The sequence below is a fragment of the Bombina bombina genome, chromosome 2 (assembly GCF_027579735.1).
Source record: "Bombina bombina isolate aBomBom1 chromosome 2, aBomBom1.pri, whole genome shotgun sequence".
Lineage (NCBI taxonomy): Eukaryota > Metazoa > Chordata > Amphibia > Anura > Bombinatoridae > Bombina > Bombina bombina.
The window spans coordinates 1,427,662,491-1,427,681,241 of NC_069500.1; the positions used below are offsets into that span (position 1 = coordinate 1,427,662,491).

Consider the following 18,751-nt stretch of genomic DNA (forward strand, 5'->3'; position numbering starts at 1 on the left):
AAACCTGCTAAAAGGAATCTTTGTTTATTTACTAACCTGCTTAAAGGGACATTTACTTTATCCAAACCTGCTAAAAGGAATCTCAGTTTGTTTACTAAACCTGCTTAAAGGGACACTTGCTTATCCAAACCTGCTAAAAGGAATCCTTGTTTATTTACTAACCTGCTTAAAGGGACATTTGCTTTATTACTTGCTAAAGGAATTTCACTTAGTTTATTTATCTTCTTAAAAGGACATTTGCTTTCTTCAATCCTGAGTGGGTCACGTCCAGGATATTTCTCAGTGTGCTAGCGTGTGTTTTTTACTTTTCACGCTAGCAGTTGGGTTGAATCCTGAGCTGGTCCTTTACGGCTGACATTACAAACGGGCCATAAAAATGGACCCCACTGAATTATCCATGGCCGTGACCCACCAGGGACAGTTATTGGGATCTCATGCTACCCACTTACAATCCTTGGACGCAAAGTTGGATCAGATAACTATTTTACTTCAGAATATGGCTGCTCCTATACCTCCTAATCCTATTCCTTTGGATCCCTCTCCCCCTACGAATCCTACCAATCAGACACAAGCTCAGCTCAGTCCCAGGATACCTCTTCCGGACAAATATGATGGGAATCCTGAGGATTGTAGGGGTTTTTTGAATCAGTGTCGCCTTCATTTTCGGAACAGTCCAGTTCTCTTTGCAACTCCCTCCTCTAGAATCACTTTCCTTATCTCCTTAATGAAAGGTAGAGCCTTAGCCTGGGTATCACCTTTGCTTGAAAAGAATGATCCAATACTCCAGGATGTGGAAACATTTCTCTCTGTCTTTTCAAATGTCTTCGATAAGCCAGGGAGGTCTGCCGCGGCTGAAGCTTCTCTTCTAGACTTACGACAAGGTGGTCAACCTGTATCTCAATATGCCATTGAATTTCGCACTCTAGCTTCTGAGACTACCTGGAATCAGAGAGCTCTTAGAGCAGCTTTTCGCAAAGGACTCTCTGAACGTCTTAAAGATGAGTTGGTCTATCGTGAAATCCCAGAATCTCTAGAGGCTCTGATAAATCTTTGTATTTGTCTCGATTCCAGATACCGCGAACGCCAACAAGAAAGAGAGAGAAATCAGAAAGCTTCTAATCGTCCTTTTCGTCTGGTACCTCGTATCTCTAACCCTTTAACTCCCGCTTCTCCACCTTCCGATCAGACTGAACCAATGGAAATTGGCACCATTAGATTAACTGAAACTGAACGTCTGAGGAGACGATCTCTTGGACTGTGTTTATACTGTGGCCTTAAAGGACATTTATTAAAAGATTGTCCTACCAGACCGGTAAAAGCCAGGGCTTAACTTCTGTCCAGGGAACTAAGTTAAGCCAAATAGGATCTCATTCCCTCAATAATAAACTTTTTGTTCCGGTTACTCTTCAAATTGGAGGAGACAGGATTCATACTCAAGCTCTTATTGACTCTGGTGCTGGAGGAGTCTTCATCGATTCCACATTTGTAACTACTCACTCTATTCCATTAAGCAAAAAGGAATATTCTATTCCAGTCTCCACTGTTAGTGGAGATCCTTTGGGTCCCGGACTTATCCAGTTTGCTACTAGACCCATTCTCTTTTCTGTTGGAATTCTTCATTCAGAGACAATATGTTTTGATGTAATCTCGACTCCTCAATTTCCCATAATATTGGGTCTTCCCTGGCTCCAGTTACATAATCCTGTATTCTCCTGGACTCAAGGCGAACTCATTTCCTGGGGATATTCTTTTCAAAATAGGTGTCTTCAGATTCCCACGAAAGTGCCTCTCACCATTGCTCTCACTATTGACACCTCTGGGTCGTTACCCACACCTTATCAAGATTACGTTGATGTTTTTTCCAAGAAAGAAGCAGAACGTCTTCCCCCACATCGTACTTTTGATTGCCCCATTGATCTACTTCCTGGGGCAACCTACCCTCGAGGCAAGACGTATCCGCTCTCAAGGCCAGAGAATGTTGCCTTAGAGGAATATATCCAAGATAGTTTGGCTAGAGGTTTTATTCGACCTTCCTCTTCTCCTCTTGGGGCTGGTTTCTTTTTTGTGGGAAAGAAGGATGGAGGACTGCGACCTTGTATTGATTATCGGGGTTTGAATCAAATCACAGTCAAGAATAGTTACCCTCTGCCTCTTATTCCTGAACTGTTCACTTATCTTCAAGGAGCTACAATATTTACCAAACTAGACCTTCGTGGTGCTTATAACCTTATTCGCATGCGCAAAGGAGACGAATGGAAGACAGCCTTTAACACTCGATTTGGGCATTATGAATATCTGGTTATGCCTTTTGGGCTGTGTAATGCCCCTGCTGTTTTTCAATACTTCGTCAATGAGATCTTTCGGGATTTTTTGAACTCCTTCGTCATTATCTACCTTGACGATATTTTAATTTTTTCTCACAATTATCAAGATCATGTACACCATGTCAGGAAGGTTTTGCAACGGTTACGAGACAATCATCTATTCGCCAAATTGGAGAAATGTTCATTTCATCAAAAATCCATACCCTTCTTGGGTTATGTAATATCTGAATCTGGATTTGAAATGGATCCGAATAAACTTTCTTCCATTTTGGATTGGCCTAGACCTGATTCTCTTAAGGCTCTACAACGGTTTCTTGGCTTCGCCAATTATTACAGGAAATTTATCAAAGGATTTGCTACTATTACTTCTCCTCTCACGTCACTCACTAGAAAGGGGCAAGATTGTAAAGAGTGGTCCCCAGAGGCTATTAAGGCCTTTGAGTCTCTCAAAAAGGCCTTTTCTTCTGCACCCATACTCCGTCACCCAAATCCGGATTTTCAATTTATCCTAGAAGTGGATGCTTCTTCTGTTGCTGCTGGTGCTGTTCTTTCCCAACGAATACCTGACACGGGTAAGATTCATCCTGTAGGTTTCTTTTCCAAGAAATTTACTTCTTCTGAATTAAATTATGACGTTGGCAATAAGGAATTATTAGCCATCAAGATGGCTCTGGACGAATGGAGGCATTGGTTGGAGGGTACTACCTTTCCATTTTCCATACTCACGGATCATAAAAATCTTCTTTATCTCCAAACTGCCAAACGATTGAATTCCAGACAAGCTCGTTGGTCTTTATTCTTTTCACGTTTTAATTACAATCTTTCCTATATACCTGGTTCTAAGAATATAAAAGCGGATGCCTTATCCAGGCAGTTTCAATCTACCTCTACTCCAGAATCTGGTACCATACTTCATCCACAAGAAGTCATAGCTCAATTATCAACCTCTTGTTTACAGGAGTTACAGTCTGCTCAAAAGGATCTTCCTTCTTCCTTTAAATCTCCTGACGGTTTATTATTTGTTCCTGAACGTCTCCGTCCTAAGATTCTCCATTGGGCTCATGATAGTCCTCTCTCTGGACATCCTGGCGTCAGTAACACGACTCAGAATCTTAAACAGTATGTCTGGTGGCCTACTCTCTCTCAAGATGTTAAAGATTATGTCTCAGTTTGCACTCAATGTGCTACAAATAAAGCTCCTCGTCAACTCCCTTCTGGTTTACTTCAACCTTTACCCATTCCTCACCAGCCTTGGACCCATCTATCTATGGATTTTATTACAGACCTTCCTCTTTCTGCCGGAAACAACACTATTTTAGTGGTGGTTGACAGGTTTACGAAGTCTGCCCATTTCATTCCTTTGCCTGGTCTTCCATCTGCCAAGGGACTTTCTGAGCTTTTCCTTTTGCATATCGTGAGATTACATGGTTTTCCTTTGGACATCGTCTCCGATAGAGGGGTACAATTTGTTTCTCGGTTCTGGAAATGGCTCTGCAAACATTTTGGCACTACAATCTCTTTATCAACCTCTCATCATCCACAGTCTAATGGTCAAACCGAGAGAGTAAACCAATGTCTGGAGACTTACCTTAGACATTATGTGGACCATCATCATTCTAATTGGACTCGTTATCTTCCTTTAGCGGAGTTGGCCCATAATGCTCGTTACAATTCATCTCTTCAGTCTTCTCCCTTTTTTGCAGCTTATGGATTTCAACCCAGAACATTTCCTCTGTATACTTCCTCTTCTGAAAATCCTGCTTCTGATCAAACTGCTCGGAGATTAACTCGACATTGGCGTAAAATACGTGATCTTCTTTCCAAAGCTTCTAAAAGATACAAGTTTTTTGCTGATCGCAGACGGAAGAAGGCTCCTAATTTTCGTCCTGGAGACAAGGTGTGGATTTCTACTCGTCACCTTCATCTCAAACAACCTTCTATCAAATTGGGGCCTCGATATGTGGGTCCTTTCCGAATACTGGGTCAAGTTTGTTCTACTGCATATCGAGTTGCTCTTCCCAAGACTCTCAAAGCTCACCCTGTGTTCCATGTTTCTCTCCTGAAACCGGTGAAATCTAATAGATTTTCTAAATCTCTGCCCAAACCTCCGCCTCTCTTGGTACAGGGACAGCCTGAGTTTGAGATTGCTCACATTCTGGATTCCAAACTTCGTGGCAAGAAACTATACTATCTCATCCATTGGAAGGGTTATCCGGTCACGGAACGGACTTGGGAACCAGCCCGGCATGTTCACGCCCCTGCTTTGATTAAAGCCTTTCACAAAGCTTATCCTGCTAGGCCTGGTCCTGTCCCCCGGAGGGGTCCTTGAGAGGGGGGTGCTGTCATGAATTGGATCTGCTCATTGCCGTGTCGCCGCGGCTCACAGATCCCCTCTGTATCACGTCACGTTGCCTAGCAACGTGACGCGGTATCTGGCTCTCCTCCTGACGTCAGAGTCTCCCTGCCTTCAAATCTCGGCGGGAGATCTGAATTGGCGCCCGTTTGTTTTCTCTGTTCATTCTCCCGGACCGGACCTGTGTGAGTAATTCTTTTTGTCTCCCTTGCCTGAATCCTTGCCTGAATACTCTCTGCCAGTTTGCCTAACCTGCTAATATGGATTTTATGTTTGTTTACTAACCTGCATACAAGGACATTTGCTTTATCTAACCTGCTTAAAGGAACATTTGCTTTATTCAAACCTGATAAAAGGAATCTCTGTTTGTTTTCTAACCTGCTTAAAGGGACATTTACTTTATCCAAACCTGCAAAAAGGAACCTCAGTTTGTTTACTAAACCTGCTTAAAGGGACATTTGCTTTATCCAAACCTGCTAAAAGGAATCTTTGTTTATTTACTAACCTGCTTAAAGGGACATTTGCTTTATCCAAACCTGCTAAAAGGAATCTTTGTTTATTTACTAACCTGCTTAAAGGGACATTTACTTTATCCAAACCTGCAAAAAGGAACCTCAGTTTGTTTACTAAACCTGCTTAAAGGGACATTTGCTTTATCCAAACCTGCTAAAAGGAATCTTTGTTTATTTACTAACCTGCTTAAAGGGACATTTACTTTATCCAAACCTGCTAAAAGGAATCTCAGTTTGTTTACTAAACCTGCTTAAAGGGACACTTGCTTTATCCAAACCTGCTAAAAGGAATCTTTGTTTATTTACTAACCTGCTTAAAGGGACATTTACTTTATCCAAACCTGCTAAAAGGAATCTCAGTTTGTTTACTAAACCTGCTTAAAGGGACACTTGCTTATCCAAACCTGCTAAAAGGAATCCTTGTTTATTTACTAACCTGCTTAAAGGGACATTTGCTTTATTATATGCTAAAGGAATTTCACTTAGTTTATTTATCTTCTTAAAAGGACATTTGCTTTCTTCAATCCTGAGTGGGTCACGTCCAGGATATTTCTCAGTGTGCTAGCGTGTGTTTTTTACTTTTCACGCTAGCAGTTGGGTTGAATCCTGAGCTGGTCCTTTACGGCTGACACGAGTTTCCATTTTAAAACATTGCGGGCTAGATTACAAGTTGAGCGCTAATTTATTGCACACAAGCAAATGGGCAAATTTGCCCAATTGTGGGCGTGTGGTAAATAACCAGCCATTACAAGTTGCTTGTTACTGCTACCGTGAGCTTGCGGTAGCAAATAGCGCTTATAAAATTAACCAGTGATCAGATTGCTGGTTAATTTTATAAATATGCGCCAAATCCCCCCAAAATACAGTGTAGTGTATTTTATTAATTGTTTTTTAAATTATTTTTTAAATAAAATAACTGCACTAGGAAGTTGGCAGGAGTGGGGCATTATGCACATATTAACACATAACATACATACATAAAGATATATGCATATAATCATATACATATATATTTATATTTGCTGCCATCCCTGCACTACTTAACCCCTTCACTGCACTATGGAAGCACGCTTTCCTGAGCTCAATGCTTCCTAGCAATGCGAACGCGAGCTCACGTTTGCATTGCACTTAACTTGTAATACAAGTAATCTAGCACTTTATATATAATCTCGGCTAATTGTTATATATAAATATAAAAACAGTATATATATATATGCTGAGGCTCTGAAAGGGTTACTGCATTGATTCTCTGTTAAAGTAAGATTTTCTGTTTAAGTAAAGGAGTTAGCTAAACAAGTGGATTTTTAAATTGTTTGCTGTTTTAGGGGTGCATTTTAAAAAAGTATAACTGTTTTTATTAAAGCTTGTTAGTAGCTTTTAACTGATTTTTTCCTGTGTGTGTAATTCAGAGAGGGATTAGTTTCATCTGTGTGGGCCTGCATAGACTATAAATTGAATTAATTAACTCTGGGAGCCTGCTCTGAAAGGGTTACTGCATTGGGTCTCTGATAAAGTAAGATTTTCTGTTTAAGTAAACAAGTTAGCTAAACAATTAGATGTTTAAATTGTTTGCTGTGTAAGGGGTGCATTTAAAAAAAAAAAAAACTTTTTATTTAAGCTTGTTTGTAACTTTTAACTTTGTTTTCCCCTTTGTGTGTTATTAGGGGAGGGATTAGTTTAACTTATGTGGGCCTGCCTAGACTATAAATTGAATTAATTAACTCTGGGAGCCTGCTCTGAAAGGGTTACTGCATTGGGTCTCTGATCAAGTAAGATTTTCTGTTTAAGTAAAGGAGTTAACTAAATAAGGGAGTTGGACAAACATGGGTTTGGAGTAACCAGAGATAAATATCATTATTTTATATTTTTAAGTTAAACCTTTGAGCAAGAATGTGTGAGAATATTATTCAGGGTAAAGCTTGCCATATGTTTAGATCACTGGAGCAGCCACTTCAGGGATTATATGTTTGTGGCAAGTGTGAGCATATTGTCTCTTTAGAAACTCATATTGGAGTTCTGGAGTAATGAATCGCAAGATTGCATGAAATTCAGAAACTTGAAAGGGAAATGGATAGGACTGACAGGGTAGTAATGGTTCTAGCAGTGGGAATGGGGAGGATTCAGATGAGGAGTCTCCAGAATGTAGCTGGGTCACAGTTAGAGGGCAAAGTAAAGGTAAGGGGAAGAGACAGGCCAGTTCTGAGCTGGTACACCCCAAAAGATTTGCTAGATTGAGTGAATATGTTGGGGATATCAGTTCAGGGGTGGCGGTGGCAGAGAAGGCTGTTTTGCCTAGTATACTGAACAGTCCTTTAGTCATGGAAGAGGAACATACTATGGTGGGCAGTCCTCCGGTCATGGAAGCGGGGCATACTATATTTTACAGTCCTTCAGTCATGGAAGAGGGGCATTCAAGTCAGGGACCGAGGTAGATGTTTGTAGTAGGAGACTCTATTATTAGGAAGGTTGATAGGGTAATGTGTCATCCAGACCCCTTAAATAGAACAGTTTACTGTCTTCCAGGGGCTTGTGTTAGGCATATTGTTGAGCATATTGATAAATTGTTAGAGGGATGTGGGTCTGATCCCGCAGTCATGGTACACATTGGTACTAATGAAGGAATCAGTGGGAGATGGAGTGTCCTAAAAATGACTTCTCTCAGGATCCCTGACTTACCCGGCCACCGTCGCAGCTAGTGTTGGGCCTCTGACCGAGCTCCTGGCTGATGTTGCTTCCGGAGTACCGAGGCTGAAACCCTTGACATTGAGGGAAAACAATTGGTGACACAGTAGGAGCCGTGATCACCCGGCTGTGAATACAGACCAAAAGAGCAGCGGATGCCGAGGTCGTTGCAATTCTGTCAATGTGGAGGTATGTGCAGAAGGCAATGTACTGTGGAGGATTTTTTAATCTAAGCCTCACTAAGAAGGTAAAACCTCCGACCCACAATTACCTCTGTATGTCGCATAAATTAACTAATAAGACCCAAGGTGTGAGTATCTCTGGAACAAAACTTTCATGCACAGCTGCATTTCTATGAAATACATTGTATCGAATCAGTTGAAACTGAATATATATGGAATGTTGCCCAACTTAAACCGGTTTCTGAACTAATTTAGCTAACACTGCAATGTTTGATATTGTTGCATCTTGTTTCATGCATGAACTAACATCACTCTAATTTGGACATGTACCATTTGAAACCTAGATCCATGTACTTAGGATCGGTTTGTTTGATATAGCTGCTATTTGAGAGGGTACCTTGTGTTTTAATACTTTTAATGACATTTGTTTTATGTATATGTGCATGATTCTGTGTGCACAATGTCTATCATTTAAAACACTGGTGTTGGTTTTAACAACATTTGAAGTGTGCTAAATTCCCTGTCTTTTTTGAGGTCCTAGTAGTAGTATCAGTGTTTGATTTCTTTCTAAATTTATTTTTAAATGACTATAACGATCTGCACCTCCTTCCATATGAAGGATTAATCTTTAACTTATTTGGCTAATAATCCTGCCCTTTGGCACCAGTTTTAAATATTTAAAAAGTAAATGTAGGTAGGCTTAGGTGTGCTCAGAAGGGTGCGTGTTTCTTTAGTACTCTATATTAGAAGCATTTTGCAACATTGTATGCATCAGTCTTATAAATTGTTGCAATCACTGCTGCTATGGATACTATAGACTTGTGCATGCTCCTTAGCTCCTATGAGCCTTCCTACATTTACTCTTCATGAAAAGAAACCAAGATAACAAAAAAAATGTGATAATGGCAATCAATTGGAAAAAATTTTAAAATTATATGTTCTTTCTAAACCATAAAAAGTTTAATTTTGACTTTACTGTAATTACCAGCTTGTCTCACTCAGACGCCTGTCTCCTTATATAATTATAATTACACTGACACAATACACAGAGCCCTAAACATCATTCCTATGTTTATTCTTACAGTTTTCTCTCAGTTACTACAAATGATTCACCAGCTGCTGTATTAATAAATATATAAATGATCATTACAGTATATTAATATCCTGCTACAATGTTATATTATCAGCTTATTAGGTACAATTCAGTGACTTACATGAATATGTTTCTTCCATCAGTCTCTTTGCAGTTTCCTTCAGGCCAACCTCATATAAAGCTTGTGATGTCAACATCAGAGCATCATCCTTTTTGTATCTCTGTATTAAACAGGCTGCTGTATCATAACAATGTGCCTCCTCCAGCTGCTCAGGTGAGATAGCCTCTTTCCCACTAAATGTCACCATCACTAACTTGTCTTTAAATCGCTTGAGATCCTCACCACTCAGGTTTATCAGAGCACGGAAAATAATAAATTGTCCTCTCTTTATTAATGTATATAAATCTGCAGAGTGACATATAAAGAAGATAAAATCAATATATGTTCCTATAGTTGCACTTTAATGAAATTGGAGAGACAAACCAGAGTTCTTACCACAAGCTAAAGCTTTGATAATTACTTCCAAAAAAACCTTGTACTAAATGTTATAGACTTACATAAACATTGACAATAGTTAGACATTGTTCCTTGTTCAAATCCATTTATCCTTTCTAAGCTATTCCAACCTATTTCAGTGCCTAACTAATCACATTTTATCATATATGGCAGGGCAGTTACTAGAAACTTTAGAGCCCCATATATAGATGAATGGATAGATGATAGATAGATATATAGATAAATAGATAGATGGGGGGAGAGAGAAAGAGAGAGAGAGAGAGAGAAAGAGAGAGAGAGAAGCTCACTGTGTACTTCATTAACAAATCTAGACAACTCAGAAGGCTTGTTTTTACTACAGAAAACCCAGGAATACATTGTTTCCAATGCAGCAAAGGATTCTGGGTAAGATATGAAAATAAGGTTCACAATTACCTGTTTTTAGGAAGATTTCCTTTATGCCATAGCATCTCTGTATACACAGCTTTTAAGCTTAGCTAGGGTTAGTACAATGATTCAGAACCATCCCAGGACAGCTGTTTCGTGGTTTTTGGGAGTAGGTTGAATCACTGCTGGGTGAAGTTGATTTCTGGGCAGAATACAAAAAAAAAAAAAATGTACTTAGTGGAGGATTTTAAACTTAGTTATCTCCTCCAAATAATTATAAAAGTTGTTGTATTTTGCCCAGAAATCAACTTCACCCAGCAATAATTCTACCTACTCCCTGCTGATGAGTGGCAAAAACCAAGAAACAACTGTCCTGGAATGGTTCTGAATCACTGTACTATACAAAATCAGCAGCTACACAAAAAGGTAAAATAAGTGATACAAAAATGCAAAAGTGCTGCACTAATTGCATTTTTATAAAGCTAAACCATTGTGTTTATTGTATGAATTAAAATTAGCCCATAGTCTGATATATGTGAGTAAAAACCCAGGGCCAGATTACGACTGTTATTTGCACACATCAGATGTATTGCTCATATTACAAGTTGAAAGTAAACAATTGAATGCAATTATTTTTAACAAGCATCAGGATAGTGCAACCTCAGAGGTCTGGTTAACTGTTTCACGACACAAAAAAGTGTCACAAAACATATCCATCAAAAATACATTGAAAAGAACAGTTACACTCATAATAACATTATATATAAAAAAAATTGCATAAAAAGTTATAAGGGCCCAAATATATGAGGTCTCAGGTGATTTTTTAAAAAAAAAGGCTGCAAAGGGCTTTAACATAGAAATATATGCATACCCATGTCCAATGATGTATATGTATGTATTTAAAAAAAAATAAAAAAGCCAAGCTGTGATTGGGGAAACAATCATTGAAGTAGTGACATCAAAAAAGGGGTGGAGCCTTGTTCCTTACAGGACTAACAGATCATTCATTGGACATTGTGATACACACACAGTCTTTTGTTTGTAGTAGTCTATGATTGGGACAGTCTTATTTATATGCCTTGTGACTTGTTTTTAATAAATTTGTTATACTTTTTAACCACTTCTGATTCATCCTTTGGAGCTGGAACATCGTTCTTTGCCTTGCCTCCTATTAGGTGACTACCTTTTCTAGGTTCTTCTGTAAATTTCACATAACCACAGAACTTCACTATATGTGTTTCTTCTTTCTTTCCCTGAGGTTCACCTGCTGAGCATTACCATCGTGATTACCTGGAATATTTATCCTTTTTGTGCATCATCACATTAGTTTTTGTAATGTATGTATTAAAATATGTATGTATTTATGTGTGTGTGTGTGTGTATATATATATATATATATATATATATATATATGTGTATGTGTGTGTGTGTGTATATATATATATATATATATATATATATATATATATATATGTATGTGTATATATATATATACATACATACAAACACATAAATACATATGTATATACACACACACGCACACATATGTATAAATATATATTTATACACACACACACGCACACATATGTATATATATATATTTATACACACACACACGCACACATATGTATATATATATATTTATACACACACACACGCACACATATGTATATATATATATTTATACACACACACACGCACACATATGTATATATATATATTTATACACACACACACGCACACATATGTATATATATATATTTATACACACACACGCACACATATGTATATATATATATATATGTGTATATATATATATATATATATATATATGTATATAAATATATATATATATGTATATAAATATATACAGTGTCTGTGTGTATATATATATATATATATATATATATATATATATATATATATATATATATATATATATGTGTGTGTGTGTGTGTATATATATGTGTGTGTGTCACCCGAATGAGTACCTCTGTCAGAACACTTCCCTTGTCCTGGACATCCCTTTATCTGGAGCAATAGCTCCTGGTACCCCCCTTTGACTGCAGTTTACAGTTACAGAGGTGAACAGAACTGAGGCAACACTCAGTTTTTCTGGACACAAAATTAACACTTTATTTAAAAGCAGCACACATATTTATACACCCTGGCATTCCATAGTCACAGAGCTTCGGCATACAGAGGGAATTGGTTAAACTATAAAAACAAACATATGAACAATACATCACACCTATGAACAATTTGTCTATTCAAAGGTAACATATCAACTTAATTAACTTTGGGGAAGTTTACTCAGACAATTAAGTCATTTATGCTCACTTGGTTTGTAGAGTCACACCCTGTACCCATATAGATACAGAGTGACATGGACATAAGACAGAGTTATGAAAGTACATGGGGTGTCTGGCATATAAAATTCCACATTTCCATGCAGTCTCTGGGTATCCTTAAAGGGACACTGTACCCAAAAAAATTCTTTTGTGATTCAGATTGAGCATGAAATTTTAAGCAACTTTCTAATTTACTCCTATTATCAAATTTTCTTCATTCTCTTGGTATCTTTATTTGAAATGCAAGAATGTAAGTTTAGATGCCGGCCCATTTTTGGTGAACAACCTGGGTTGTCCTTGCTGATTGGTGGATAAATTCATCCACCAATAAAAAAGTGCTGTCCAGAGTACTGAAACCAAAAAAAAGCTTAGATGCCTTCTTTTTCAAATAATGATAGCAAGAGAACGAAGAACGATTGCTAATAGGAGTAAATTAGAAAGTTGCTTAAAATTGCATGCTCTTTCTGAATTACAATAGAAAAAATTTGGGTACAGTGTCCCTTTAAGCCCATGTACCCCTGCCCAAAGAGTGTTCTGTAACAGGCTACCAGATCTTGGTGACTCACGTCACATATCTCCTCCTTTGGAAGAAGACTAACACAGGAGGAAACCCCAGATGTGTTGACTTTGAAGTTAGTCCATGTTACGGTACCAACCGGATACCAAGGGTTAATACCAGATGAACAATGTCCTGAATAGGGAATCAGCAATTCACAACCCAGCCATTATTTCCCCTCAAACATGAGACCAGGCTCCACATTGCAGGTTTAAAACAGAGTGTACTTTATTAAGGCTCATATGCCCAGTATTTATGCAGGTCTGACGACAGATGGGGGGTTGAAAGAATGTTGTACATTAGATAGAGAGACAACGCCCTTTGACAGGCCACAATAGAATCACATTACTTTACTTAGGCAGATAACAAGTTAAACATAAGACACACTTGATCCTTTCTTATCAATGGGGCGTCTGCTCTCTAGATGTGATTGAACAATGGGAATGTTTATCACTTAAACTTAATTATAGCTGATGCCAGCAAACCTGTCTTTAGAAAATAGCTTCTCAAAGCTGAACAAGGTTAACCCTTCCAGTACTGACAGAAGGGTCTGTCACATAGCTCCCCCCTTGTGGAACACTCCGGCAGACCCGGCTTGACCCTTTGGCAGGTGAACCTGGGGATGACCGGACTAGGAGGTGGTAGGCATGTCAGTTTGCCGGGACAATCCATCTGTATTCCCGTTATGATAGAGAATTCCTGCCCGTAAAAATAAGGGTTCAACTTCTTCAGTGCCCAGACTAGGGCTAAACAGTCCTTCAAAATCTCATCAGCTTCTTTACGAGTTTTTTGTACCTTCTCTTTAAAGGTATCCACAATCCCTTCATACTGACATAGGGTGCCCTTGAGTTGCTGCACCTCACTATGAGCCAGCGTCAGCTTCTCCTCAAGTGTCGCTAAGTTTGTCTTTAAGGTTTCATGTTCCACTCTCAAGCTGGTGTTTTCTGCAGTCTGTCGGTGCAGCTGGTCTAGCAGAGATTCCTGTTCTAAACGTGTTTTTTCCTCTGCACTCCTCTTCTCTCCCGCTAGCAATGTTACATGATTATTTAAAGTGACCATTTCATCCTCTACTTGACTCTTCTCCTTCATCAGCGCATTGTAACGGGACTTCCACGTATCAATAGCGGATAGAGATTTACTGAGCTCAGCGTCCTGGGGCTTAGCAGCAGGTAGGTCAGTCTCTGCTGCACGGATCTGGGCATGGGTAGTAACAGGGTTAACATCAGTGGGACCCATGGGAGCATAGGCAGAAACAAGGAGGGCCAAGTTATTTCCAAGGAGAACATCAGCTGGTAAGTCCTTCATGACCCCCACATTCACAGGTCTAGCGCCCACTCCCCAATCCAAATGTACCCTGGCAACAGGTAGGCGGAACACAGTGCCCCCTGCTACCCTCACAGCCACAGTGTCTCCAGTGTGCTGTTTCTCAGACACCAAGTTCTTTTGAAGCAAGGTCATGGTAGCACCAGTATCCCATAGACCACTGACCTCCTTCCCATTCACTTTAACCAGTTGCCGGTTATTCCGGTGGGCAGCTTGCACAAGGTCTGCCTCATGTAGGATGCCCCAGCATTCTTGCGCCTCTACGTAGCGGGCCACAGGCTGAGGATTACGTGGGATTCCGCCGGCGGGTCTTCTCCAGGACTGCGCTTGGTTCGCTGCGTTTAGGGGACACTCTGGTCTTTTGTGCCCTAGTTGCTTACATCCAAAGCACCGAATAGGTTGTGAGTAGCCCCGCAAATTGAACCGGGCTCTCTGAGGGTAGTTCGTGGCCGGAGGCCGTGTGGTATAGCGGTGCGCCGTGGTTTGGTAACTGGCAGCTGCTGGGGTGACTGGGGGTGTGTACTCCACTCTAGCAGGGGGCTTAGTGGTAGCAGTGTCCAGTTTGCGGGCATCCGTATACTCATCTGCCAAGCGAGCCGCTTCATGCAGGGTGGAGGGTTTATGGTCCCGAACCCACTCTCGAACTCCTGCGGGTAACTTGTCGAAGCAATGTTCCAACAGGAATAGCTGCAGCACCTCTTCCCCAGATACGGCTTGGCACCCCGCTATCCAGTGAGCTGCTGTGCGGTGCACCTTACATGCCCACTGAAGGTAGGAATCTCCAGCTAATTTAACAGTGTCTCTGAACCGCCTCCGGTGTAACCGCATACCTGGAGAGCAGAGCCTCTTTTACAGTATTATAATCCCCGACTTCCTCATCTGGAATGGCCCGAAAAGCCTCACTGGCCCGGCTGGATAATTTTCCGGATAATATCGTGACCCAGTCCTCTGCGGGTACCTTGTGTAGTGCACATTGCCTCTCAAAATCCGCAAGGTACCCATCAATCTCTCCTTCTGTTTCCAGGAAGTTTTTAAAAGCTGCAAAATTTACTTTTCCCTTTTCCACTGGGGTTGCTGTGACTTGGGCTGCTGCAGCGCTGCTTTGGCGAAGTAGGTTGGCCTCCACAGCGGCTATGACCCGGTCGATAATTTCCACAGATGGGTTGGGGCCATAATGTGCCAGTCTTATTTTAACCGCCCGATCAAAGCTTGCTTCTTTGGGGGTTCTGTCTGATATGCTGGGCCCATTGGTTCCTTCGGTCCCTGGTACTCCTTCCATCTTAGTCAGTATTGTAATAATCCCCCTCTTCCTGAGGTTACTGGCTTGTGTAGTTGCTCTTCTGGGTGATAAGGTTCATTCCGTTGCTTGCCACCAATTGTTACGGTACCAACCAGATACCAAGGGTTAATACCAGATGAACAATGTCCTGAATAGGGAATCAGCAATTCACAACCCAGCCATTATTTCCCCTCAAACATGAGACCAGGCTCCACATTGCAGGTTTAAAACAGAGTGTACTTTATTAAGGCTCATATGCCCAGTATTTATGCAGGTCTGACCCCAGATGGGGGGTTGAAAGAATGTTGTACATTAGATAGAGAGACAACGCCCTTTTGACAGGCCACAATAGAATCACATTACTTTACTTAGGCAGATAACAAGTTAAACATAAGACACACTTGATCCTTTCTTATCACTGGGGCGTCTGCTCTCTAGATGTGATTGAACAATGGGAATGTTTATCACTTAAACTTAATTATAGCTGATGCCAGCAAACCTGTCTTTAGAAAATAGCTTCTCAAAGCTGAACAAGGTTAACCCTTCCAGTACTGACAGAAGGGTCTGTCACAGTCCAAAGATCCATTCCCCCAATGCCCGTATCCACATGGTACCCCAAAAAATTTGTCCGAACAGCAGTGTCATGCTGTCATATGAGCACCTGTCCTGAGTGTGTAAACCTTTTTTTATGTTTTATAAAAAAAAAAATGTAGAAAAAAAATGTTTTTAAAATTTATGTATATATTTTTTTTCAACCCCAAGGTACCCAACCAACCCCCCACCCCCCCGACCATTGACTCTGCCGTCGTAGTAAAGGATGATGCAATTGCAATCCATATTGTGCAATGAAGGGGAGGCTGTGAGCTGTTCAGCTGCCCCTCCATTACGCAACATGGATTATGTCTTCTAGCTCATTTTTGTATGAGCCGCAAGAGCTCCTCGCGACCCATACAGTCCCTAGAGAGGCTTTTCTTTAATTAGCCTCGGGATTCAGGAGCCAATCAGGTGATCTCAGCGCTCAGATCCTCAGTGACATTACGAGTGGAGGAGGTGGAACTGCTTGCGGTCTGGCATGGCGGGAAGAAAGAAGAAAAGTGTGACAGACAGACCGACACAACAGTGAAGAAGGAAAGAACTAACTCTAAGAAGAAGGAGCTTCCCTGCCCTGGACTCTGGACATTTGCTGCCTGCCCCACTTGTCTAGTTCTTTTGCCACACTGCAAGAAGTTCAAGGAGAAGACGCTTGCCGGTAAGTAATGCTATTTAATATGAACTAGTGACCCTTACCTAAAAACCATTGTGGACATGCAGCATCAGTTGTGTCAAAAATTATGTGAATGGCTGATGACAAATGGTGTTGGAAAGATAGGATCATGAATTTGGTCACAGTCACTTAATCATTATCTTTGATTGCATTGGGCAGCCATTGCCAAGTATATAGCACTATATTAATATTATTAAAGGGAATTATATTGAAAAGACCAAAAAGTTAGAAGCTGCAACTGGAATTTTAGGAGTGATAGCTCCTGGGATTTCTCAAGTCCTGGTCTAATTAGTTTGTCAAAGCAGAACAGTATGTACATTAACAACACTTCATCATCAAATGTATGCAAATGTTTTATGATTAAACCATACTTAATTTTTCTTCAGGATTTCTGTATCTAACAACATATTTATAACCAAATCAATTATTACAGATAATACATTTAAACACTAGAATTAAAAAATAATTTATTGGGAAATAGGCATACTATTTTTATCTCAGCATTGTTGCAGCTCAAAGTATCAGTATACATTACAATATAATTTAATTCAATCAAACCTTAATCACCTGTGATGAAAAGTCAGGAGGCCAACAGACTCACTGTATCCTTTAAAATGCAATGCAACAGCACCCTCGTCATATAACATACATGACTGGGGAGTTCAAGAGCACCCAGCCTTTATAACTATTTATAAAAAGAAGGAAAATATATTTAAATATAATTTTAAATTGCCCAGAGATCTTTAAGTAATGCAGGAACTTTATTTCTATTTCAAATGAACTGTCACCAGTGGAGGATCCTCTATAGGAGCACTTGAGCACGTGAACCCCCTGACCCCTGATGAAAGAAAAAAAAAAAGAGTGCGAAATAAAAAAAAACTAATTCAATTTTTAAACCTTTCTTTCTGATAAAATAAAAAAATCTTCCAGGCTCCACTGCAGTTTTGACTAAAAAACATTAAACTTGCAGTTTTTAATTCTTAAGGCTGAAAGTGGAAAAGGCTGTTTTGCCTATACTTCTATCTATCGCACATGCTGTGCAGTGCGATAGATAGAAGTATTGTCAAAAGCTCTTTCTACTTTCAGCCTGCATTGCCTTCAGCGCCACCTACAGGCCAGCCCATAGCCTTCCTAACCGCACAGCTCTTAGTGTGCGAGTGAGAGACAGCTGTCACGTGACACTCGCACACTAAGAGCTAGGTGGGCAGACTTTCAGCTGCAGCATACTAAAGCTTTGCGCTGGAGCATTAGTGACATCACTGCTGATTTTTTTTTTTTAAATTTGTATAAACCCGCGTACAGACTCAGTACAGGCTATAGCACTGCCTGTCCCTGAAGGACAGACAGAGATAAACACCTTGCCAATGCCTAGTCTGGTGCTTTGTGTTCAGGGGATGGAGGAGAGGCTGGTCTGAGGGCTCAGAGTTTCCGGTGAGTTACCTCTAGGTATTAAGTTGTACTCCATGATCAATGTCTGCCTGAAGATACATGAAGCTTCTCTTAGTTAAGATTTGCAATTGCTAGAAGCATGATAAACCAATATTTACAGACACAAAAAAAAAAAAGTGTGGGAATGGAAGAGTCCATCTTCCATAAGCGGATTCAAACCAAAACACATTTATTCATACAGATGAGACTAGTCTGCCTCATGAAAATTTTCAGGCTGCATAAGTGAGGGAAACAAGCAGGGGGTCAGCTACAGTACACAAATCCAATAGGGAAAATCCAGGAATAATCCTGTCAAGAGTACAAGCATGGCTGTATGTATTGATAGTTTCAAGTTCACAGACAGGGTCTCCAACAAAGGCAATAAGTTAATTGACCATTACAGTAATGAGCATAGATGTATCATGATCAAGTTTTCTCTTTCTTAATTGAATACAAAATAAGCAAAATATGTTTTGTCAGAACATCAGTTTTTGTCTATTTAAAAGGCAGGTTAGGCTAAG

General features: G+C 40.0%; 1 protein-coding gene across 1 annotated transcript in view; it reads right to left on the bottom strand.

Moving 5' to 3' along the window:
• LOC128647597 (uncharacterized) overlaps positions 1–18,751 on the bottom strand; it is a 175,365-nt gene that overhangs the window by 49,511 nt on the left and 107,103 nt on the right. The window contains exon 2 of the mRNA XM_053700354.1: positions 9,268–9,552. Coding sequence (XP_053556329.1) covers positions 9,268–9,552 — 285 coding nt within the window. The remainder of the gene's footprint in view (positions 1–9,267; positions 9,553–18,751) is intronic.